Source organism: Notamacropus eugenii, chromosome 7, assembly GCF_028372415.1.
Source record: "Notamacropus eugenii isolate mMacEug1 chromosome 7, mMacEug1.pri_v2, whole genome shotgun sequence".
In the NCBI taxonomy this organism is placed as follows: Eukaryota; Metazoa; Chordata; class Mammalia; order Diprotodontia; family Macropodidae; genus Notamacropus; species Notamacropus eugenii.
In genome coordinates, this window is record NC_092878.1 from 31,134,503 (window position 1) to 31,155,587 (window position 21,085).

A 21,085-nucleotide genomic window follows, 5' to 3' on the forward strand; every position below is an offset into this window, starting at 1 on the left:
GCCATTGTAATACAATTTTTAATAAAGTCAAATATATTTTAGGACTCACATAACTTAAAGTTAGAAGGGACCCTAAAAATCATGTAGTTCAATTTCCTTTACAGGCAAACAGTTTTTTAGGATTTAGGGGGATGTTGACAAAATCTTTTGTTTTTTTGCATTCGGTAGATTATATTTTTGTAGATTAAACTCAGACAAGACCAAAATAAAGCAGATGTAGACCTCCAGAGAAATTCTAGCCACACAGATGCATGTCATTCCAAAGCAGCTTCTTTGTATTTTTAAAGATAGCAGAAGGATGATGTACATCAAAAGGCCAGAGCTAGAGGTCAAGCCTAAAAGCTAGATAATTTATGCGATTGGTGCCTGACACTTAATAAATGATTTTTGACCGCTGTACAGAAAGAGCAGATAAGCTACAGATATAAGCCTTGGGGTACACAGAAAGGAAAGTAGTGTCATCAAGTGGACTGGATCATTTTGTGTCTGCCTCCTTTCCATGGGATTCCCTTATACCTTTCGCTAGGTAGAACAAGAGGAACTCTCCATTGTTTTCAGGACCAGACTCTTAAGATTGCTTTTACGTATGAATTATATGTTTCTATGTAAATTTATTTTCTCCTGTCATCAGCTTCACTGCAATGGTCTGTGGTCCTATTGCGTAGTTTTTTAAATTATCTTTTGTGTCTGGGTTTTTTTTTTTTCTTCAAAGTTGCTCCTGGGGCTGAGAAAAGGCGGAGTGACAGATACATCCTGCTTGGGTTACTGGGAGGAAAGAGGAAGAGTGCCAGGTCTTTTTAGTTTTTTGTGCCCCATCTGTGCTCTATGTCAAATACTTACATATTTACACGCAGTCATCGTGCCAGTTCAAACTTTCTTTCCTGTTAGTTTCTATCCCAGTACATCCTGAATGTTCATCATTCTAGCTTGAACAGTCACTTTCATAGATCTTCCCTTCAGTTTCCTCCTGAAGGTTTGAGGAAGAAGCTTAAATCCTCTACATTCTAAGTTTCATGCCAGGTCTGTTCACACATATTATGTTGGGGTGAAGGCCCTTTGAAGGGCAGGGTAGTTTGTATCAACTGTCATCAAGACCAAGTTTCCCTTCATATAGTTCACCTAGCCTAACAGTGCCACCTCTCTAAGATGTTGTTTCAGCAGAGGCTGCCCTTTTATATTTTGTTCCAGTTGAGTATTTTTAGTTATCTTGTTAATTAGATCAGAAGCTTTGAAATATTGTTTTCAAGAGACTGACATTCTTCCTCCTATTCCTAGCTAACTGGTTAACTTCAAACATCCCAGAACCGAATCTCTGTAGTAACATTTAGGTTATCCAACGTTTAGGTTATCTAGTATGTGTCCCTGCTCTACTTATTAGCTACATAATATTCATATTTTAAATAAAACCCTGAATCAGCGAGTTAATATTGGCAAAAAGTATGACACAAATCTTGCTCTTTCGGTGGTTAAGTGGATTGTATTGTTTCTCTCTAGATAGTATTGATAATAAGATATAAATGCTGCCTTGGTTATCTATTATTAGCATGTCAGTATTGGTACTGGAAAGACAGCAGTGCCTGGAACTGTGTGCCTGGCAGATAATGCTTGTCAAGAAGAAATGGTGAAACTGCTTAACCTAGGGATGGAGGTTTTAGAAGTATGAAAATGGCTTTAGTGTGTAGGTTTGATTATTGTGTTCAATTTGACCTAGAGTATAGGTTTGATTATTGTATTAAATTTGACACTGTGAATATAGGACTTTTAGAGCTGGAAGACATCTTGGAGAAATATAGAGATAATTTGGTTTGCCCCCCTTTTTAATATGCAAGGAAACTGAGACCCAAGGTCACAAAGATAGCAAAAGTAGCATACCCAGACTTGAATCTGGGTCTTCTCAATGTAAATAGCTTTATTTTACATTGCCACCTGCTTGTATGCAATTTATATTTGAGCTGTCTATACACTGTTAAAATAGTCTTTGTGCTTTAAACCATCAGTTTGTATATGTGTATATTGAAGAAGGACATTATACTGAACAGTTTCTTGAAGCTACCAGGTTTCCCCCCGAAGCCCAGATTGTGAAACTATGCTCTTTAAAGCCACTGAAGTAAAGTATTAAGACTGAACTCAAATAGGGGTTATGAATAATAAACACCCCCTTCCCCTCATATTTCTTGCATGATGGTAGCAGAAAATTACTTAATGGTAGAAATGGTTGGGAGGAGAGCCTTGTGTTTGGTTACTATAGTCTTGTCTGTTTCGTTTTAGATAAGTTGTGTTTGGTAAAAATATTGTTCTACATCTTCCTTGGAGCTGACTTTTGTTTTTTTTTTTTACCATGTTCTGCAATCTTTTAGCAATAAGATGTTTCATGTCGTTAGGCTAGCTTCTTGGTAAGAAATGCTGCAATACTCTGGAATGATTCCATTTTGTAGTCCTAAAGGCTTTATGGGTGCCTGTTACATCAGCTTGTCTCTACTCTGGTTTAAGCAGAATGAGGATTCTTTTTACTCGTGCTTGTTAGAGTGGAATTTGTCCCGCATCATCAGAATGGCTGTTTCTTTAGCATTGTACAATTGTTTAAGGGGTGAATTATTTGGAAATGAATTCAGAAAAATTTACAATTACTTTTCATCATCAATATGTACTAATTATTTTAAACAAATTTTAAAATATGTTACTTAACTCACATCGGGTTGTGAGGTAAACATTTGAAAACTTTAAAATGCTACATAAATGTGAATTAGTGATATTCGACATAAGGCCCGTATAATACATTGTTTCACTTTCAAACTCCAAAATTACTTTTCAGAAAATTCACAACTTAGTCACCAATTTCATTTACTCATTAAAACCTTTTGCTTTTTAATTAGCATTTTCCCAGAGGTAAGAATACCTTCCAATTTTTTTCTGCTGAGAAACATTTAGAAGTATAGTGTTGACTGTATTTGAATTGAAATATCCTCTCGAGAGATGCGAACTACTTAATTAAAATTATCTTTTGAAAGGTGCAAAATTTCTTTGTATTTCATTATTACTGGGCATCAATTCCACCTGTGACTATTTTTCTTATAATGACCTAATGAAAATGTATCTGCTGGTACAATTTTTTTTTAGCACATCATAAATATTAAATGTGTATTAACAGAGCAAGACATGATTGCTTCTGTGTCTTGCATTTCAGATTTTGTTAGTGGAGTACCGAATAAGCTTAAATGTAACAGAACACCCTCCACTACACCTCAGCAAGACAAAGCTGGTAAGTATCATACATGACTGTACTAGATGGAAGCTTTTGCAGTCTGTCTTTAACTTTGTTCTCTGACAAGATTTATTTGTGTTTAGTCAAAATTTGGCTTTTTAACAGTAAGGAAAAAATGTCAACATAATGCCAAATAAAGTAGAACTTTTGAGTGGGGATGCTGCATAGTGGAGTTTTTTAACCTTTTTTGTTTCATGGACCCTGTTGGCCATCTGATGAAATCTATCTATATCTACATATATAGATACATTGTACTCCTTGAAATATTTTTTAAGTATGTAAAATTAAATAAATGGTATTACAGAGGAAACCAGCAATATTGAAATAAAGATGTAATTTTTTTCCCATCTAAGTTCATGAACCCCTGAAACGTATCCAAGAATTTCTTGTGAGCATGGATTCCAGGTTGAGCCCCTCATATAGGGGGTTCCCTAGTGATATTGGTCATATTGTACTAGAAATTCTGAGATTAGAAAATTAAGCATTTTGTTCATAGGCTAATCTGCTGAAATGATTTTCTGTCTCTTTATAACTAAGTACTGCTAAACATGTAACAAAACTCAAGTGGGTTATTAACTTTTTTTTATTAATAGGTTATTCTATACCAGGGAGTTGAGTCAGTTTATATTTCAATTCTTGTGTAATTTTGTGTGAAATTGTTCATTATAATAGTTTGTCCATATTTTGTTATAAGTTCAAGTTCAAACTAATTTTTCAATGAATTTTTGGTTCAAATCTCTGAGTGCAAGCTCTCTTATGACTGCCTTACTCCACTAGTTGGTTGGTGTTTAGGTTACTGTTTGCTAGCACTAAGATTCTTGCAGTTATTTGTAACTTTCTTTACTTTCATCTGAACTACTGCATAGCCTGAATTTACTTTGTAATGTTTCTTTGACCTTTAGTCTTTATCTGCTTAAAAGGTGAATATATTTTTTTTTCCAGCGAGCTTTAAATAATAGGATTTTTAGATTCTCTGTTAAAGTATAAAACATTTTTGTTAAATAATTTTCCTGATCCCACTCCACTGTCAATCCAGTATGTATTTGTGTGTATATATTATTTTCCCACAGTAGAATGTGAGTTCTTGAGGACAAGGGACTAATCATTTCAGTTGTGTCTGACTTTTCTCTGACTCCATTTGGAGTTTTCTTGGCAGAGATACTGGAGTGGTTTGCCATTTCCTTCTCCAACTCCTTTTACGGATGAGGAACTGAGATCAACAAAGTTAAGTCACTGAATAAGGTGTGTGTGAAGTCTAGATTTGATCTCGTGAAGTTGAGTCTTCCTGATCTCAAGCTCAATGCAATATCCACTGTGCCATCTAGCTTCTATATGGTAGTCACTTCATATTTATTAAATTGAATTGAATTTTCCTAACAATTAGTGCTCTCCAAAAATAGAATGGATTGTTTTAGGAAGTAGTGAATTTCTTCCCTTCCCTTCCCCCGCAACTAGAGGGCTTTAATGTCTGGGTTACCACCTTTCAAGGATGTTATAGAGGACATTTCTTGTTCAGATACAGATAAGATGAGATGATTAGATGGCTCCTGAGGTCTTTTCCAACTGGGACTCTAGGAAAAGTAAAATTTTATTGAAAACTCACATTTTAGTATTCTGTGATGATGCTTTACTTTTTCTTTCTTTGAGTACTGGAAGCTAGGAGTGAAGTTGAAGGCATTAGGAGTAAATGCTTTGTGATTGGGTCCCTAGTGTTATGTTCAACTTTGCACTTCTCTCAAGCTCTGTAGTTTCCAACCCAGATGTCAGGAGATCTCAAACTCCTGCTCATGGAGAATGTGCCCTGATTAACCTTTATAAATTTTTTTCTGACTGGATTTATGAGTTGGGAACTTGTTTTTAAGACCTTTTTTCAAATGGACAACAAGAGCAAGAGTTTACAATATTCCTGGACCCCAAATTTTCCTGGAAACCATATGGTAGAGTAGAGAAACACACTGAATGTCAAGACTTCTGGATTGTAGTTCCAGCTCAGCTACTTACAGTAGTGCGCATGATCCTGGGTGAGTGATTCAGCTCCTCTGGATGTCAGTTTCTGCACTTATGAAATAAGGAGACTGAACCATGAGCTCTAGAGATGCCTTCTTGCTATAAAGATCTACAGTTTTACTCACACAGAGACATACTAATGATGGTGGGTGTTAAGCATCATAATATCTTCTAGAAGTCTCATTCTGCTTAAAATAGACACATCTGATGAATTATTGCCTTGCTGACATTTTCATCTTTCAGATGGTAGAGTGAACTGGCAGGGAAACTGGAGGTTAGGATTTAATTCTTGCCAATAGAAATATAGTATAATGAATAGAGAGCTAATCTTGGAAATTGGGTTTATGTCCCATCTCTGACATATACTGGCTATGTGACCATGGGCATATCATTTAATCTGTCACGGTTGGAAGTCAGTAATAGCAAACTCAAATAGGAATAGGGGGTTACTAATCTATTCTAAGGATTCCTGTGTTGCATGTTGACGTAATTTTAAAATGTAATGCTTTCTATTTTTATTATATTTTTATTTACTGTATTAAATATTTCCCAATTACATTTTTATCTAGTTCTGGCTACAGGGGGCCACACATTTGATATCTGTGCTCTAAGCCACTCTTTAAGTTGCAGAGAACGTGCTGGCTTGTATTAATAGGGATAATTACCTCACCAGAGAGTTCCCTATACAAATGAAATCACAGTTATAGCCCCTAACCCTCACAAGGAAAAACTGGTGAGTAGTATTGAAGTGACCAAAAAAACTGAGAAAATTAATTGTGACTACATCATCTTAGAACGTACAAGGGATAGAAGGTGGAGCTGTGATTTCAGTGACTGCACCTGTGATTTTAATGGTATTGGGGACTTTCAGGTGAGCAAACTCCCTCTACCAATGTATGGTTATAGAGAACTGCCCAGAGCACTGAGAAGTAGAAGACTTGCTCAGGGTCACATAGCCATTCTGTAGTAGTCCACCATTACACAACCACTGTATAGCAAGGGAAAGAACCCTGGCCATAGTAATTTATCCTGAAATTGAGTAAACTAATTTTAGTAAGTCAGTTGTTGATTTTAGGTCAACTGTTCTTTAAATTAACTATTGATTTTAAATTCAACAAAAAAAGAGGTTTTTTTTTTACCTATCTGGGTTTATATCCATTGCCATCAAAGGGGCCCCTGTAATTGCCTTATGACCAATTGTCAGTCTCCCTTACCATTTTTTTGCCTCTTTCCAGTCTTCTTACACCTTATATCCCACCGTGTATTCTTCAGTTCAATGACACTATCTTCCCAAAGACAGAAATTTGAAAGTCTCTACCTTCAGGGCACTTAAAATTTACCTAGGAAGATAAGCAAGTAAACAAATAAATATGAGATAACTTGGTGAGGGAGAGAAAACACTACCAGGAGGAATAGAGATTTTTAAGGACAGAGATAAAGAAGGGAGTACATTGCAGTCAAAGGCATGGAGGCAGGAAGTGGGTTATCAAATTCAGAGGACAGCAGGTACGACAGTGTGGAATAGACTACATGAAAGAGAATATTAGGAACTATCTATAAAAGTAGTCTGTATCTAGACTGTGAAAAGCTTTAAAAACCAAGCTGAGAAATTTTATGTTTTTTTATCTAAAGGTACCACGGCTTCTTAAGGAGGTGACCTGATAAACATATTGTTACAGGAAGAATATTTTGGAGGCTATGTGGAGGATGAATTGGAGGGGGGAAACTTAAGCTAGGAGTTTAATTAGGCTGTTATTATAGTTCAAGCAAGAGTGAGGAAGGTCTGAACTAGGGTGGTATGTATGTGAGTAGAGAGGAGAAGGGCCCAGAGACTTGGAGAATATATGTGGTTAGGAGTGGGACAGGGGTGATGATTCAGCAAAGGAAACTGAAAATGATACTGAGACAGGTAAGAAGAGAACCTGGAGAGTGAATTGAAATCAAAGGAATAGAAAAACACTGGAAGATCCAAGTGGTTATTAGCATAATGTTTAATTAGCTGAGGGTAATTATCATGAATTGGGGAAACAGAAGGAATGTGATATTCTCCCCTGGGGATATCAAGTCAGAGTTTATATATAGGAACTGTTTTGTATGTTATTAACAGAAGTTAAAATCGAATTAAACATTTTCTTGATCCTCCTAAAGTATAACATTAATAAAAATAGTGTTTTATGTAAAAGGAAAATGAAGGAAGGTTATTAAGCTAAAATTAAAAAAAAAATTTTGGAATTCAAAAGTCTCTTAAAAAACAATATTATTGATGTTTTGTGCTTTAAAACAAATCAGTTAATATATGTTATGCTACTTTTGTAGTTCAGTTTGAAGCAAGTCCTGGTGCATCTTCCCAGAGTTCAGTCTCCCCCATAGCCATCAGTGGAAGTCGTTGGTTCAGTCCAGGTGTTCAGAGGCGAAGTACAAGGATTGCAAGCGAAAAAGTGTGCAGGTGAGTTGCTTCAGTCACTGATAACTAATGAAACTTAGTTTAAATGATTTGGATAGTTTGCTTTGTTATTTATTGTTTCTGCAAACTGATACAATTTTAATAATAAAACATTTTTGAAAATTTCCCTGTCAGTATACTCTTATTAGTCAAGAACATTTTCCTTTTTTCCCTCTATCAAAGAAAGATTCTCAATCTAAAAACCACTTCTGCTTGATTAAAATCTTGTCTCTTTTGCCCTACAGTATATCATCTTAATGTTTTACTTGTGATTTGAAAATCTATTTGATCCAAGTTCAAAGGACTATAATAGTTCTTGTCAGAAGCATGACAATTAGGTACACAAATAAAGTTTTCATATTCCCACTACTTATAAAATCTTAGATCTAGAATAGACTTAGAAATCATCTGATATAAATCCTAATGTTATAAATGTTGAGGAAACTGTCATCAAGTTGTGATTTGCCAAAGGTCCCACATAGCTAGTTAGGACTCCTCCATCAAGAGTGTCTGATATTTTTATTCTTTTAGGAGATGAGCACTAAAACTTATTGTGGATTTTTATGTTAAGTTTTGCCTCGCAGAAAAAATATTGTTGGCAACATATACAGCTTAAATTGTCGTTATCAAAAATTGCATTTTTTTTCTTCCCTCTTATGAAAAAATTCCTAGGGTGGAGTCAGGGAAGGCAGATTGCTTCTCGCCTAAGAGAAGTCCTAAAGAAAAGGTCCGAAGATCCCTTCCTCTCAAGTTTAGTGTGAAGAAAAGTAGCAGAGATGTAGTAAGTATCTTTCATTCCTTCACTGTATTTTCATTCATCATTTCAGACTTGTAATTTTAATAATTTATCAAAAAATACCAAATCAGCCACAAGTTTTACTAAGTGCTGCTAAAAAGTCCATATTTTTGGTAATCCACAAGTAATATTTGCTCTGAGTAGTTTATTTCTAACTGTCATATTTTATATGTACCAAACTTTGACAACTATGAAGAACTTACACTTTGATTTGTATTTTTTGTTTTTCATTTTCCAATATACCTCGAACCTTCTTTCTTGGGAATTGTCCCGAATAACAGAAAAAGAAAGAAAATAATTCGGCAAAACAAACCTGCTCCTCAGTCCGGTCTGACGTTGTCCCATGTGTATCGTCCTCCGTATCTGAAAATGAGGGAGGGAGGTGCATCCTCATGTCTCTTCCTTGATCATTATCATTTCCCTGCATTCCGTTTTCCTTGCCTTGTTTTTTTGTTTTTATACATTTACATTTTTTGTCATTATGTGCACTGTATTCTTTGTTCTGACTGCTTCATTTTGCATCATTTCATAGAAGAGCACGTATTTCTCTGTCTCTTCAATTAGTCAATTCTTATGGTACAGCAATATTCCGTTATATTCATGTATCACTGTTTGCTTCTCTACTTCCCACGGATGGGGTATCTATCTACTTTGCTTCCAGTTCTTTGCTGTTACCGAAAGTGCTGTTATCAATACATGGCTATAAATGGGACCTTTTTTGTCTCTGACCTGCTTGGTGTATACGTCTGCCAGTGAGATCTTGTTTCCAAAATGATTGGACTAACTGAGCTTTAGGAGCAGTGTAGCGGTGTGCCTGTTTTTTTAATTTCAAATGTTCTTTTTTTATTATGAACTTAAATATGAATATTTCAACATACAAAGAACAAAATTTCTGTTGCAAGTCGTTTGAGGGCTTTTTTAAGAAAATGTTAAACTTAACAGAATTGCTTTGTTCCTTTCTGAACTTCTTCTGATTTTGATCTTTTGTGTATTTTTAAATGTTTCGTTGACCCTTTCTTTGATGTGTGAGTGTGTGTCTGTGTGTCTGTATTAGCACCATCCCTCTCCAAAAATCTTTCTTTCAAAAATAGAAGCCCTGGCCCTGCCTTGCGTAATGGAACTAAAGGAATCACCATTTGGCCATGTGTGAAAGCACGTGGCTCCTTCTGCACCTCTCTGCTATTCAGACACCATCATTTTTTTTAGCTATTCCTTGTTCCACTTACTTGCTACCAAAAAAAAGTGCTTAGAAATATTTTGTGTACTTTCCTGCTATCTTTGATATGCTTATCTTTCCACAACTTCTCCAATTTTGACTTCCCATTTTTTGTTATCTGCCGATTTTCTAGGCATGAAATGAAGCTTTAGACTTGGTTTAATTTATTTTTCCCTAATTATTAGTGAGTTGAAGCAATCCTTCATATAATCGTTCATAGTCATTTTAAGAACTATTTGTTTATATCTTTTTTGCCTTCACCCACTGGGGAATGACTTTTAATTGTATATGTCCATGCTGGTTCCCTCGAAATCTGGGAAATCAGGCATGCGTCAGACCTACGTGATAGCTTTTTCCCCTTGTCAACTGCTTCCCTTATTCTAGTTCCATTAAATTTGTATAAGAGTTCTTCAGTTTCATGTAATCAGAATTATCAGTTTTATTCTCTAATCTTGTTTGGTAAGAATTCTGCCTTTAGCTGTTGCTTTTAAAGGTACCTGATCGGATTTTCCTCTGTTCTTTTTTTTAATGCTATGACTTTAATCTTCAGATCATGCATCCATTTGAAGCTTGTGGTATATTATATAAAATGTTCGAACATAATTTTTCTCGAACTTCTTTCATGTTTTCTGAGAAGTCCTTGCCAAGATTTATTGTATTTGTATCGTCAGCTCCTACCATAGTTACTGACACATAGTAAAGCCACCTTAGCAAGTACTTTATTTATTTTTTTTTATTTTTTAATGTTTAACAATCACTGCCATACAATTGCGATTTTATCCCCCCCCACTACCCCCCTCCCTCCCCACGACTGCATACAATTCTGTATAGATTCTACATATACTTTCCTATTGAGTATATTTTCACTATAGTCATGCTATGTAGTCAGACTAAAATAACTGAAAGAAATCGTATAACAAATCAGAACATGATACACAAACACATACACATACACAAACATGATCTGCTACATTTTGCGAATGACTTCCATATTTCTTTTTCTGAGTGTGGAAGGCATTTTGCCTTGAGAACCACCTTTGGGATTTTTTTTTTTTATAAGAAGTTTTTGCATTATTACAAAAATCCAAGTCTACCAGAAAAAACTCTCACACACTGTGGTCGTTGCTGTGCACAAAGTTCTCCTGGTTCTGCTCCTTTCACTCAGCATCAGGTCATATAAGTCCTTCCAGGCCTCTCTGAAGTCTTCTTGTTCATCATTTCTTATGGCACAATAGTACTCCATTACATTCATATACCATAATTTATTCAGCCATTCCCCAATTGATGGACATCCCCTTGACTTCCAGTTTTTGGCAACTACATAGAGTGCTGCTATAAATATTTTTGTACATGTGGGACCCTTTCCCATTTTTATGATCTCTTGGGGATATAGTCCTAGTAGCGATATTGCTGGGTCAAAGGGTATGCACATTTTTGTAGCCCTTTGGGCATAGTTCCAAATTGCTCTCCAGAATGGTTGGATGCGCTCGCAGCTCCACCAACAATGAATTAGTGTTCCAACTCTCCCACATCCTCTCCAGCATTTATCATTTTCTTGTTCTGTCATGTTTGCCAATCTTATAGGTGTGATGTGGTACCTCAGAGTTGTTTTGATTTGCATCTCTCTAATCAATAGTGATTTAGATCATTTTTTCATATGATTATAGATAGCTTTAATTTCTTCCTCTGAAAATTGCCTGTTCATATCCTTTGACCATTTATCAATTGGGGAATGACTTGTATGATTATACATTTGGGTCTATTAAACACATTTTCAAAAGGAATGTATTTTAAAAGTAGTTGTTAAAAGTGTCTGTCTAAAGGGGCATCTCGGTGGTGAAGTGGATAGAGCACCGGCCCTGGAATCAGGAGGACCTGAGTTCAAATGTGGCTTCAGGCACTTACTAGCTGTGTGACCCTGGGCAAGTCACTTGACCCAGATTGCCTCGCAAAAAAAAAGGGGAGAAAAAAAAAGTGTTTGTCCAGGCTCTCAGATATGTGACCGTTACAGTCAGGTCCCAATTAGTGCAAATAATGGAATTCCTGTTTGCATTTGTGCTATTCAAAGTTATATTTATGTAAACTCTGATTATTTATTCTAGCCCAGTGGAAATATGCAGTGCGTATTCAAATAATGCAAACACTTTAGGGGATTTATTATTCATAGTATTTAGGACTTAGCTGCGTATTTTCCAAAAGAGCAAAGAAAAAATTCAAGGCGCTGAAATATAGACTGATATTGTACGTATGGACTGTCTTGTAATCTTATTTGATTCCTAGTTAGATGTTATAATTTTAAAATAATAGCACATTCATACCTCGCCTGCTTGGCATACAACTTTTCACAATTCCAATTCAGAGTGGCACAGCAAAAGAAAAATCTTTTAGAATTGACATCTGTCCTAGATTTGACTTGTTATCAGCGTAGTGACATTCATCAGCTGCCATAATACTGGGAAGCAAGATGGTTGCACTGCTCTTTTGTGAAAGAATGAGAACTTCACTGAACGGTTTACTCTGTGTTTAAGGAGTCATGTACTTTCTGGGTTTCACAATCACCACTCTTCCTAAGACAGAGTCCTTTAGTAAAATTCACACAAGTGCGTGCTGATTCTTCACCATCATTATTTTTAAAGTGCCCATTTAGCTGTGTGACGCTGTATTGGAACTCTAAACATATGTAGTCAAATATTTAAATGTTTTTCCTTTCTTCCAAGGGAGAAGTCTGTTATCTTTAAAAATATCTTATATACATTCTGTTTTACTCATGTCTGTGATTTGGCAAGAGGAACTAGAGGAGGAAGTAGCTTTTTGTTTTGAGAAAAAGATTGATATACAAATCTGGGATTTTTTCCTAAACACACCTTTTTTAACCCTGTGATCATGGGCAAAGTGCTTATAAACTCAGTTATTTGGTTTCTAGTTTGAATAAAAAGAGATGTAGGTTTCTGATGTGAGTTATAGGTGAACAAAGTAATTTGAATGTGAAGAAAAAATGTTTATTACCTTTTCTCTCCTTAGGACATTTTTATTCCATCTCCAAGTTTGGAGCAGGGACCAAGTGACGAAAAGAACACTGAAGATAGATACAATTCCTCTTTCACAGTGGAGTGCTCTAAGACTTCACAGACTGAGGAAGGAAATCCCACTGAGGATCTTGGGCAGCCACTAATGGGAGAATCCTGTGAGCTGATGCTTTCTGGAAGTGATTGCAGCCAGTCTACAAAGATGGAGAGTTTGACCTCTCAGCAGATCGATGAAGATGCTAAGAACACGCAGACTGAAGATACGCAACCTGTATCTCAAACTCTGGAATCTAAAGTTTGTCCCACAGAAGATTCTAGTGTACTAGTGAACCAAACAAAAGACAGTCAAGAAGAGCTGAGTGAAAACTGTAAAAAGACAGAAGATGCTGTAAAAACTACAAATGAAATGATCATTTCAGCCACTGAATGCAAAACCAGAGAAGAGATGGAACATGTTTGTGTTGATTTTACATGTGATTCAGGAAGCCAAGTACTTCTTTCTGAGAGTCTTTCGTCTGAGGCTGTTTCTGAGGCTCTTCCGTCTGAGGCTCTTCCGTCTGAGGTTCTTCCCTCTGAGGCTGTTTCGTCTGAGGCTGTTCCGTCTGAGGCTGTTCCGTCTGAGGCTGTTCCGTCTGAGGCTGTTCCGTCTGAGGTTCTTCCGTCTGAGGCTGTTCCATCTGAGGCTGTTTCATCTGAGGCTGTTGCGTCTGAGGCCCACTTAAATGCATTAGATCAGGAGGTCTCTGTGGAGGCTAAACAATATCACGCAGAGAAGAGGTCTTCAATTTCTGAGGTTGAAGAAATTCCTGAAACCCCTTGTGAAAGTCAAGAGGAGGGGCAGAAAGAAGAGAAAGAAAACAGGGAGAGTAGCCCACTCCATCCCTCTCTGATTCAGACTCAGTCACCAGGATTATGCCTCCAAGAAAAAATCCCAGATCAAGAGTACCAAGGAGCTATGGAAGTTAATACTAGTGTCAGTGGTAGTGATTCTCCAAAAAAACTGAAAATGCATGATGAAGAACTGGAACAGAAGGACCCAGAGGCTGGGGGAGAGGCCACCTCAGAAAGCTGTGGTGTCATTGTAGAAGAGAAAGCCACAAAAGATGAGTCCTCAGCTGATATTGCCTCTCAGCCTGTTGTGGGAGAAGAGGCCCACGAAGATACTCATTCTTGTGTGGACGTTGATCCAGGAATAGAACTGGGTGCTAAGAACAGTCTAGATGCTAAGGGAGAGAAGAGCCAAGAATCTGACGAGAATCTGGAATCACTTACTGAGAAGGAGAACCCTCAGCACTCTCCAGTGTCTTTAGAAAGAGTAGATGATATACTGAGAACTGAACAGGAGAAGCAGCAGCCACAATCTCCAGGGCAAGCAGACACCTTATTAATAAAACATTCGCAAATGGATACTATAGAGGAATCAGGCAGTGAAGGAAAGACTCAGCAGCTTGGGAAAGCCGCTGACCATTGTCTTCAGAGCCCCTGTGAAAGCTCCAATGGTGAGTACGATTCATAGATACGAATGGGGACTGTTTGACTCGTTCAGCTGATGGATTGAGAAGCTTAACCAGAATTGATTTTTGAGAGGTGGGAATAGAGGGCTGAAGGTTATTATTGGAGCTAAATTCTAAAGTGGAACAGATATTAATAAACGGAATAACAATTAGCCAGTTATCAAAAATAATCATTTTTTCTAATCAGAGGTTGTCTTTACTGACTATAATTCTGGCTGCCTTATAGTCATAAAGGTTCTTGAATTTCACAAATACGTATAAATTGTACTTACCTTGCTTTTTTTAGGGGGAGAAATTGTGGAAGTGGGGTAGGGAGCACAGCTAAACTGTATTTTCAGTTGAGTCATCTAGAAATACTAAATATTCACTTAATTATTCTTCATAGAACTACAAATAGGCTCTTAATTAAATAATTTGCTAATAGTTGTTTTCTCTTCAAGAGTATTAGACTAAGTTTCTAAGTATGATTTAACAGATATATAAATCTTAGAAATTAAGACTTGAAAGATTTAATGTCCATACTTCTTCTGGGATCTATTTCAAGATTATAAATTGTTTTGAGCTGTGTCGCATACTACTGAGAGACTGCAAATAAGAACATATCATCATAGTGCTGAGGTATTCTTAATTTTTCAAAGGTTATATTAGTGGGATTATAAGCTCTGACAGGTCATTTCATGTGAAAAAGGCTTCCAGTATGGGCCTGGTGATGCCAGGTTGGCTATTAAGTGTTTATCGGGTTTTTTTTTTAATACGTAATACAGTTATTTTTCAGTTTTCAACATTAACTTCCATAAGAATTTGAATTCCAAATTTCCTCACATCTCTCCCTACCCCTCACTCCAGGACAGCATGTACCCCATGCACCCCTTCCCCTAAGTCTGTCCTCCCTTCTATCATCCTCCTCCTTTTCCCACCCCCTCTCCCTTCTGTTTTCCTATAGGGCAAAATAGTTTTCTATACCCCATTGCCTGTACATCTTATTTCCTAGTTGCATGAAAAAAATTGTTAACATTAATTTTTAAAGCTTTGAGTTCCATATTCTCTTCCTCCCTCCCCACTCACCCTCACTGAGAAAGCAAGCAGTTCAATATAGCTCATCCATGTGTAGCCATGCAGAACACTTCCATGACAGTTGTGTTGGGAAAGACCAACCACATTTCTCTCTGTCCTGCCCTCCATTTATTCCATTTTCTCTCTTTACCTGTTCCCACAGTAGTACTTGCTTCTGATTATCCCTTTCCCCAATTTGATGTCCCTTCTATTATCCTCCCTCTCCTATCCCCTTTGCTCCTGCCTTCCTGTAGGGTAAAATAAATTTCCCTACCCAACTGAGTGTGTGTTATTCTCTCCTTAAGCCAGATCCCATGAGAGTAAGGCTCCCTTAGTCCTTTTCATTTCCTCCTTCCTCTCCTTCATCATAAAAGCTCTTTCTTGCCTCTTTTATGTGAGATGATTTGCTACATTCTACCTCTCCCTTTCTCTTTCTCCCAGTACATTCCTCTCAACAGTAAATTTTATTTTTTAGGTATTTTCCATATTCAGCTCACCCTGTACCCTCTGTCTCTCTGTCTCTCTCTCTTCCTCTGTATCTATCTATCTTATCTGCCTATCTGTCTGTTTATCCATCCACACCCATATACATACCTACACATATGATATACATACACATATGCACCTACATACATACACATACACACATATAAATTCTCTCTAACTACTCTAATACTGAAAAAGGTCTCATGAATTACAAATGTTTTTCCATGTAGGAATGTAAGCAGTTCAACTTCAATGAGTTCCTTAAGGCTTCTCTTTTCTGTTTACATTTTCATATTTCTCTTGATTCTTGTATTTGAAAGTCAAATTTTCTGTTCAGCTCAGGTCTTTTCAACAAGAATACAATGCTTGGAATTCCTTTATTTCATTGAAATTCCATTTTTTTCCCTGAAGTATTGCACTCAGTTTTGCTGGGTAGGTGATTCTTGGTTTTAGTCCTCTATAATATCATATTCCAAGCTCTCTGATAACTTAGTATAGAAGCTGCTAAATCCTGTGTTCTCCTGATTGTATTTCCACAATACTTGAATTGTTTTTTTCTGTTTTTTTTTCCTGGCTGCTTGTAATATTTTTTCCTTGACCTGGGAACTCTGGAACTTGGCTACAATATTGCTAGGAGTTTTCCTTTTGGGGTCTCTTTCAGGAGGTGATCAGTGAATTCTTTCCATTTCTGTTTTACCCTCTGGTTTTAGAATATCAGGGCAGTTTTCTTTGATAATTTCTTGAAGGATGATGTCAAGGCTCTTTTTTTGATCATGGTTTTCAGGCAGACCAATAATTTTAAAATTATCTCTCTTGGATCTATTTTCCAGGTCAGTTGTTTTTCCAATCACATATTTCACATTGTTTTCTATTTTTTTCATCCTTTTGGTTTTGTTTTATAATTTCTTGATTTGTTATAAAGTCATTAGCTTCCATCTCCTCCATTCTAATTTTTTTTAATTTTATTTTTCATTTTTAACACAGTTTACAACAGATAAAACAATTCAAACTTTTGGTCAGGTGATACTTCTTTTTAAAACATTTACAATATGGACCACAAAAGAATTTTTTTTTTAAACATTAACCAACTGAGACACAAATAATATTTATGTTGCTAACTTCACAAGCTCTTGACCTGATCGTCTCCACAGTATTACTAAGAATTAAAGGACTCTAACTTGTTGTTGTTGGTCTAAAGTCCTATGAATAATAGCTTAATTTTAGACTTAACCTCAGATGTTCCCCTACCAATAATCTGTAATTTAATAGATCTGATATTAAGCTTACAAACCTTTTGACTATAGGAAATTGCCAACAAGAGTAGGGACACTGCAGGGAACCAGTATCTCTCCAACTTCATGTCAATTCCAGGCAGGAGTAGATTGTGAACTTGCATTCAGCCAGGCTTAAAGTCTGCCAGGTGTCAGTGGGGAAATTGAGTCAGGAGAATCCTACTTCAGCCCATGCTGAGCAGCTGCTCTCCCACCCTTCCCATGAGATCACCTTTTGCAGCTCATGCCAGCATCTCACAGGCTTACTGGCATCATGTATTGGAGGCTCAGACTGCCTTTCTTGCTATCCATACCTGGAGTTAGACTCAGAAGAACAGTCACTTAACAGTCCCATAGCGTCTAAAAATGGCAAGTTACAATGACCAGGTTTCAAATATTGTAATTTCACTTTGGCTAAGGAACATCTTTTAGGCAAATCTGAAGTGGCTTACATGCCTTTCTATACATGTTCTAGTTCTTGATTAAATAGCCATCGTAAAATCAAATTTACCATTAAAACCTTGACTTTACAATCAAAGCCGAATTTTACCTGAGGTTACCGTCCTCTAGGAAATTTGGACTGAAATTCTTTCCCCCAAACTAAAGATGTCATTAATTTTCTGTGGTATGATATAAATTTTCATATCAAATTTAGTGAGCATGTTATTCCCTCCTTCAGCCACATGTGAAGAGAGTAGCTTCATTTTTCCCCTCTCCCCTCTCCTTTTTCTCCTCCATTGAACAAGATTTTTCTTATCTCTTTTATGAGTTATAGCCTGCCCCGTTCCATTTCTCCCTTTCTCTTTCCGGTATTTTCCTCCTTTACCCCTTAATTTTTAATTTATTTTATTTTTGTGTGAATATCATCTCTTCTGATTGAACACACCCTGTACTCTCTATCTTTATATGTGTGTGTGTGTGTGTGTGTGTGTGCGCGCGCGTATGTACAATCTCTCCATGTACCCAAATTACTGAAAGATTCAAGAGTTATAAATACATTCTTTCCATGTAGCAAACAGTTCAGCTTTAGAGTCTTTTTATGATTTTTCTTTCCTGTTTATCTTTTCATGCTTCTCTTGATTCTTGTCTTGGGAAGTCAGATTTTCTATACAGGTCTGGTCTTTTCCTCAGTATGAAGTGAATGATTGAAAGTCCTCTATATCATTGAATGACCATTTATTCCCTTGAAGTATTATACTCAGATTTGCTGGGTAGGTGATTCTTGGTTTTAGTCCCAGTTCCTTTGACCTCTGAAATATCCCATTCCAAGCCCTTTGATCCCTTAATGTTGAAGCTGCCAGATCCTGTGTTATCCTGATTGTATTTCCACAATACTCAAATTGCTTCTTTCTAGCTGCTTGCAGTATTTTCTCCTTGATCTGGGAACTCTGAAATTTGGCCACAATATTCCTAGGAGTTTCTCTGTTCGGGTCTCTTTCAGGAGGTGATTGGTGGATTCTTTCAATATTTATTTTTCCCTCTGGTTCTAGAATATCAGGGCAGTTTTCCTCAATAATTTCATGGAAGATAATGTCTAGGCTCTTTTTTTGATCAAGGCTTTCAGGTAGTGCCATAATTTTTAAATTGTTTCTCCTGGATCTATTTTCCAGGTCAGTTGTTTTTCCAATGAGATGTTTCACATTATCTTCTATTTTTTCAAATTTTTGGTTTTGTTTACTAACTGCTTGGTTTAATTCATAGTCATTAATTTCTCTGAATTCAGTTCTCTCTTTCAACAAATTATTCTGTTCAGTGAGCTTTTGAAACTTCTCCTTCATTAAGGTATTCTTCTCCTCATTGGCTTTTTGGACCTCTTTTGCCATTTGGGTTAGTCTATTTTTAAAGGTGTTATCTTTTTGGGTCTCCTTTAGTAAGCTGTTGATTTGTTTTTCATGATTTTCTTGCATCACTCTCATTTCCCTTCCCAATTTTTCTTCTACTTCTCCTACTTGATTTTCAGAATCCTTTTTGAGCTCTTCAATGACTTGAGTCCATTGCATATTTTTTTTTATAAGTTTTGGATGTAGAAGCCTTGACTTTTATGTCTTCCTCTGATAGTATGCTTAGATCTTGCTCATCTGAAAGGATGGGAGAAAATACCTTTTCACCAAGAAAGTAACCTTCTGTAGTCTAATTTTTTCCCCCTTTTTGGGCATTTTCCCAGCCAATTACTTGACTTTTGAGCTCTTTGTTAAGTGGAGGATATACTATCCCAGGTTTCAGAGGTTTTGTGCAGCAACTGTTTTCTGACATATCTCTAGGCACCCATAAGTTTTCAGTTCCTCCAAAGTGGTATAATCAAGGAGAGGTGTTCACTCCTCTCCTGACCTGTGCTCTGGTCTGTGAGCAATCACAAGCACTCTTTTCTGCCCTGGAACTGTGAGTAGGATTCCCTCTGCACAGCCACCACCAGCTCTGCCACCTCAGCGCTCTTTCTCACCCCAGTGCTCCTCCTCACCCTAGGACCACCACTCATGATTGAGACTCAGATCTGCACTCAATTCCCCTACTGTCTGTAGGCTGAGAACTCCAGAAGCGCCACTTCTGCAGCAGTGGTTGCCGCTGCCCTGGGAACTGGGGTTAGACCATGTTCTCCTCTCACCCAGGTGAGAGAACTTTTTCACCGACCTTTAAAGCTGTCTTTGGCATTTTTGGGTTGAGAAATCTGGAAATCACAGCAGTTGTCAGTGCCCTGAGGCCTGCTCCAGTCCGTCTGTGCTGGCAGTTGGGTTGCATTCCATTTTGAGCCCAGTGCAATAGATCTTTCCTGTTGGCCTTCCAGGTTGTCTTGGGCTGGAAATAAGTTTTACTCTTTCATTTTGTGGCTTGTGCTGCTCTAGAATTTGTTTAGAGTCAATTTTTGCAGGTATTTCAAGGGATTTGGGGGAAGAGCTTGAGCATGTCCCTGCCTCTGTTCTGCCATCTTGGCTCTGCCCAAGTGTTTATCTTTTCCTTTTTCACTAAAAGATCATATGTTAAGCCATTGAAGGGGTTGCAGTCTGTGAGGATGGATAGAGTATCCTTCCCAATAAAATCATGGATCCTTGAGGTATGAATATCATTGCAGTGCTATGTGAGAGAGTGTAATTAGAAAAATATTTGTAAGAGACAGAAAATTGGCACTATAATGTTTCTGTGAAGCCAACTCTAGAGTTTCTAAAGGCATATTCGACATTTGGGCAATATTTCCATTATATTAATTACATAAATAGGCTCTTTTTTAAGAGTATAATTTAAAGAATTTTGACTAGTTATGGTAAGGGATACTGAGTAACTGCTTGGAATAAATTGTGTAACCCAGTATTTTATTTCTCACTCATCTTTCTTTGGCTTTTTTCTTTTCTTCACCTCTTTCTGGAGAGTTTGACGCAGCACTTTTGTCTTTAGTACTTTCTTCTTGTTAAGTGTTTTTTAACACTGCCCTCTTAGGGTTTTCCTCCATCTGTTAGATCCCTCCTTGTGCTCTTTTACCGGATCCTCATTTGTGGCACGCCGCTGTAGGTGCGCGTCGCCGTGGGTGTCCCGCAGGGCCCTGTCTTATAGCTCTGTTTCTTCCCTTGGTCTTCTCATCAGCTCCCATGGCTGTAATGATCATGTCTACGTTGGTGATTCTGATTTTGCCCTTACTTTTCTGCCGACTTCTATTCTTGCATTTTCAGTTGTCTTTTAAACACTTCAGACTAGCTATCCAGTAGACATATTAAACTCAACATATCCAAAACAGAACTCACTTTCTTGCCCTCTGAATCTCCCCTTCCCCTTGCCTTCCCTACTACTGTTGAGGGCACCACAGTCTTCCCAGTACTTCCAACTTGAAACCTGGGTGTAATCCTGGACTCCTTACTATCTTTCACCCCCCATATCCAATCTAGTTCCGATACTGCTGCTGCCCTGGTACAGGCCTTCATTGTCATTATCATTTTGCACTTGATCTATGATAAAAGTCTGCTGGTTTGTCTGCAGGTCTTTCCCTGTTCTAGTCTTTTCTCATCTCCTTTGCAGTATCTTCAT

At 37.2% G+C, this 21,085-nt stretch overlaps 1 protein-coding gene and 1 pseudogene across 9 annotated transcripts in view; one reads left to right on the plus strand and one right to left on the minus strand.

Moving 5' to 3' along the window:
- LOC140513816 (enhancer of rudimentary homolog pseudogene) overlaps positions 1-21,085 on the minus strand; it is an 87,207-nt pseudogene that overhangs the window by 63,211 nt on the left and 2,911 nt on the right.
- The window catches only part of LOC140513769 (TP53-binding protein 1-like), a 130,744-nt gene that overhangs the window by 26,611 nt on the left and 83,048 nt on the right, over positions 1-21,085 (plus strand). For all 9 annotated transcript variants that reach the window (XR_011970322.1, XR_011970323.1, XM_072623725.1 and 6 more), the window contains 4 exons: positions 3,185-3,259; positions 7,586-7,715; positions 8,385-8,493; positions 12,746-14,249. Coding sequence is in view for 7 of the 9 variants with exons in the window: in XM_072623725.1 (XP_072479826.1) it covers positions 3,185-3,259; positions 7,586-7,715; positions 8,385-8,493; positions 12,746-14,249 (1,818 nt within the window). In the remaining 2 variants the exon portion in view is untranslated. The remainder of the gene's footprint in view (positions 1-3,184; positions 3,260-7,585; positions 7,716-8,384; positions 8,494-12,745; positions 14,250-21,085) is intronic.